The sequence below is a fragment of the Haplochromis burtoni genome, unplaced genomic scaffold (genome assembly GCF_018398535.1).
Source record: "Haplochromis burtoni strain Fernald_Lab_line unplaced genomic scaffold, NCSU_Asbu1 Contig_3705, whole genome shotgun sequence".
NCBI lineage: Eukaryota > Metazoa > Chordata > Actinopteri > Cichliformes > Cichlidae > Haplochromis > Haplochromis burtoni.
The window spans coordinates 1-4,739 of NW_024586066.1; the positions used below are offsets into that span (position 1 = coordinate 1).

Here is a 4,739-nt window from a genome sequence, read left to right on the forward strand (position 1 = left end):
AAAACAAAACAACCAAATGAGGAAGCTAGCATCTTCTTTATGTTATACTAGCTATGGCTTATTTAGCATCTTAACAGATGCTAGCATTGTATTTAGCATCTTAACAGATGCTAGCATTGTATTTAGCATCTTAACAGATGCTAGCATTGTATTTAGCATCTTAACAGATGCTACCATTGTATTTAGCATCTTAACAGATTGCTATCTACCAGATTAATACGTTTTATGTGATATTCACAATTTAAACATTTAATTAATATATTTTCCCATAATATCATCAAAACTTACCTCACTTGTTTAGTCCACAGGCTCAAATGTGTACCTTTAATACTCTTTGTCCTTCAGGCTTAAAAGTGTGGTCCATGTGTACATGTGATGGAGGCATGCACAGTGCCAGTAGGTGGTCTCAATAGCCATGCAGCAAGCTTGTGCTCTGTACATGTGATTAAGGAATGGCATGGATATTCAAGTGTATTTGAATTGCATTTGTTTGTTTTTGTCAATACTATGCTAAAATATACTTTGCTAAACTATATTTAAGTTCCCTAAGAAGAGCCAACCTTCAATTTTGAAAATTCCCACTTTATTCTCATTAATTCCCGTTTATTCCCATAAATTCCCGTTAATTCCCATGGAAAGACTCCATCTTTGAAAATTCCGGGAATTTTGCAACCCTAGTCTGCACAAAGACAGAAAGCTTTATAGCCATTTATGACGTCAGCAGAATTCAGAAGCATTCCCCTATCTCCTTCTATGTCCTTCTATGGCTAAGAACAACAAGATGTTCCAGATGTTTCCACTCATGCTTTCTGGGAACCTACACAATTTTTGTATACAGTTTGTGTATTCTGTGTAATTGTGGGTTCAGGCCAACAAAAGTCCATTGTCCTTATCTGACTCACTGTGGAGCGCCTGGACCTCCAGCTCCTCTGGTGCTATTTGCCTGACAGAGTATAGTATTATATCTAGAATGTGTTTCATCCTGCGTGCTCTGAAATAAATGATAAATGATACGTGATAAACTGGAGATAAGTAATACAGACTAATGAAGTAATGATGAAATAATGACTGCATATAATAACAAAGTGACCGTAAAATAACATGTTTTTCTCGACACAACTTTGTATATTTAATATTATAATATTCATAATAGGTACTGTTGCCCTTAAGACATTTCTCTGAATAAATAAGTTAATAAGTTTAATAATATAATTATTATGAAATTATAGCTATTATAATAATTGTGAAAGAATTTTTCATAAAAAAATTAATATTTGTTGTTAAAATGAATAATTTATTCTTTACATACGTTTTAGATAAAAGGAAAATATCGCTAAAATGTATTTCCTGTTCTGACGGCACACTTCCGGTTTTGGTCAAGCACTCAGTTTTTGCTGAGAAACGGGCTCCACACTAGTGATGGTAAATTTGATTCTTTTCACTGAATCGAGTTGTAATGAGTCACTCATGAAAGCAAAAAATGTACATTTTCACTCAAACTTAATTTGTGTCTCTTTTCATGTAAATCCTACTGCTAAGATGAATGATTCTAAAAGAAAACAACTATTTTATAGAGCAAAAAAGAGCAAAAACATTTCTAAAATTAAGCAATTTCCTATCAAAATTGCTTAATAAACATTTATTTTGTTTATTTTTATTTTATTAGTATTTTCCTTAAATGTGTCAAATATATATTTTCTCATCTAAATGTCCACTGAGCTGTGAGCCAGGGGGCGGTAATGCGCCTTAACATTGGTTGCCAACCAAGAAGAAGAAGAAGCTGTGAGCCAGGAGGGAGGGGGTGAGTGAGTGATTCGTTTGCTCTACGATTCAGCACAGGAGGGAGGGGGTGAGTAGCTCAAATGTGCTGTTAGCATGTTAGCAGAGCGATGCTACTGTGAACCGAGGAGCTATTGTCTTGATGTGAGCTTCTACTCAGGGTTTTTTCTTCCAGTTCAGAGCAGAAATTTTTTGTTAAGATACTGGATGTTGTGTTTTTCTCCACAATTTTAATTATAAGCTAGATACATTGCTGCTAACAGCAACAGGGATGAGTCAGTGAGTCAGTTGGGCTTGTGAATCATGATTCATGAGTCAGTAAAGTGATTCTCGAGTATTGAACGATTCGTTCATGATTCGCGCATCACTACTTCGCATGCTAAAGGCAATATGGAGATGTAATCAGATGCCATCTACTCTGAATTATCAGGCTGGAATGCTGTAAGTTACCTTACACAGGGGCCATGCTAATCTTCTCTATATCGTATCCAATTTAGCGTACGCGCTTGCCGAAACAAGCGAAACAACAGTGCTTGCTTCGGCAAGTGTGTACGCTAAATTGGATACGATACAGAGAAGATTAGCATGGCCCCTGCGCAAGGATAACACGCAAATTCATGAAGTGTAAGTTACCTTATATGACAGTTTATACAGATAGCTTTGGATATTATTGCATATTTTGCTAACATGAATGTGTTAGTGAGAGTATTGCTCTTTATTGATGTAAACACGATTCTACCTGTTGAGATGGAGTTTATTTTCTGTCATTTCAGTTTTCACCAAATGTTCATGGAGACAATTAAATAAGCTGCAACTAAACTCCAGGGTCTTCATTTGTGGTTTAACTTGGTGTCACCAACATCCTTGTTGAAAACACTACAGGCACTTTTTTTTGGTTGGGGTATTTAAAACATTATTTTTCGAAACAGAAGTAGGACTTCACACTGACACACAAAGATTAAGATATTACACAAAGAATTCCCATGTTAACACTGCTGACCTCAGCATGTTTAATAAAAACACCATAAAACATCACAGTTTTAGTATAGATCTCTCTGAGTGCTTTTGTTTTATTTTTTTTGTTCCTTCATTGACTCCAGCATCACTGCTCTCTCTTTCTGTCTGCTGTTTATTCAGAAACAGAAGAAGAAGTCTGGATGTGGTGTGCACCAGTGCCAGGACTGCAACAAGACCTTTAAGTCAAAACACAATTTAAAGCTTCACCAGAGAATTCACACCGGAGAGAGACCACACAGCTGTGATGAGTGTGGCGCAGCTTTCAACACTTTAATCACTCTACAAGTCCACCAGCGCATCCACACAGGAGAGAAACCCTACAACTGTGAAGAGTGCGGCGCAGTCTTTGCACTTTCAGATACCCTGAAAAAGCATCTCCGTGTCCACACTGGAGAGAAACCTTATGTTTGTGACGAATGTGGCAAACGGTTTACAGAGTCCGGCTCCCTCAGGGGCCATCAACGGTTGCACACTGGAGAGAAACCATATAGCTGTGACCTGTGTGACAAAACCTTTGCATACCTGGGGGCCCTAAAGACCCATCGCCGTAGCCACACTGGAGAGAAGCCATACTGGTGCGACAAGTGCAACAAAACCTTCACTCAGCGGTCCAGTCTAAACCTCCACAGGCGTGTGCACACTGGGGAGAGACCGTTCTGGTGCGAAACGTGCGGGGAAACGTTTGTTTGGCAAAACAGCCTGAAGGAGCATCAACTCTCTCACACCGGGTACCCGTGCAGTCGCTGCGGGGACGTGTTCCCTGATCGAAGCCTTCTGTACAATCACAACCTTGGTCACAGGTGGAGAGATAAACAGGTCAAGAGAGCAATGCAAAAGAAAGCTGAGGCTGGGAATCAACAGCCTGTGTAGAGGTTTCAGCTTTTGCCTCTGTAGCAGGGGCAATAAGAACTGACTTGTGGGCACGACCTTCAGACTCACCGTCTGATGACAAAACTGACCTCAGTCCAGCCCAAGCAGGAAAACGGATGAAGGGTATGGAGTTTTTTATTTGACAAATGATTAAAATTCCTTTTTACTGCTTCTGATTTCAAACTAAGTTTTGTCAGCTTGATAAAGAAATGACTGAAACACTTGTGGGGCCTGTTTGGTGGACTGATGTTGATCTTAACTGATTTCATTTTACTCCTTTTCTTAGTTTAGGCTTATTGTTCTAATCGTTTTTGCTGCTTTAACCGTTTTTGATTTTATTTTGTTGTTTAGGGATTTACTTTTAGGTCTTTTATTGCTGATTATTTTCTTGTGTTCTTTTCTTCATGTTTCCTGTTCTGATTTGTTTAATTTAGGTCTATACAGAGTCTTTAAAGGTGAGCTTTTACGCTTTGTATTTGCACCTGGATTAAGATATCCTCTCTAAATAAAGGTTTTCTTTTTGAATCCTTCCAGTTTCTTTTATGCAGTGTTCCGCAGTCATGGGTCGTGTCCAAATTAATGGGCTGCATCCTCCTGAGGCCACATTTGTAGACCGATTCCGTCACAGCGACGCGCCAAAGGCTGTCCAAATTCGTAGACTCCTCCGAATGCAGCCGACAAATGCGTCTTCCTTTTCCCCGAATTTGAAGGATGGGTCGGGTGTGTCCTGCGTGGCCCACCATATCCCAGAATTCATAGCGCGGCCTAACCAAACTCCAGTTTCCAACAATGGTGGCCGCTACTAAGTTTTATTATTACTCTTATTATTCTTCCTGGGTCACAAAATAAACTTTTAACATATTTTCAGGCGAGAAAGTAGGTGTGTAAACATTAAATATCTGCTCGGTTTATCAAGACATCGCATATTTGCAAAAGTGCTTCGACGTTTTCGGAGATGTCTGCTACCCACCAGCTCGATAGCTAGTTGGGAGCTCGAGGGTTACTGAAGCCGCCGAGAACGGCACAACTCCCGGCACATCATTTTCAGATCACCGTGGACTTTCGCTACTCGG

At 39.5% G+C, this 4,739-nt stretch overlaps 1 protein-coding gene, 1 non-coding gene and 1 pseudogene across 2 annotated transcripts; 2 read left to right on the forward strand and 1 right to left on the reverse strand.

The window, feature by feature from the left end:
• Positions 1–2,228: 2,228 nt before the first annotated feature.
• Positions 2,229–2,299, reverse strand: LOC121813941 (annotated as a pseudogene).
• An 11-nt stretch (positions 2,300–2,310) lies between these two features.
• On the forward strand, positions 2,311–2,416 carry LOC121813940. The gene has a single exon (XR_006053974.1). It is a non-coding gene; the product is annotated as a U6 spliceosomal RNA (small nuclear RNA).
• A 497-nt stretch (positions 2,417–2,913) lies between these two features.
• LOC102291247 (zinc finger protein 525) lies at positions 2,914–4,172 on the forward strand (the record flags this gene model as incomplete). The annotated part of the gene is given in 1 exon segment (XM_005953328.2): positions 2,914–4,172. A coding segment is annotated over 1 exon segment (753 nt), but the record flags the coding sequence as incomplete, so codon positions are not given.
• Between the last annotated feature and the right edge of the window lie 567 nt (positions 4,173–4,739).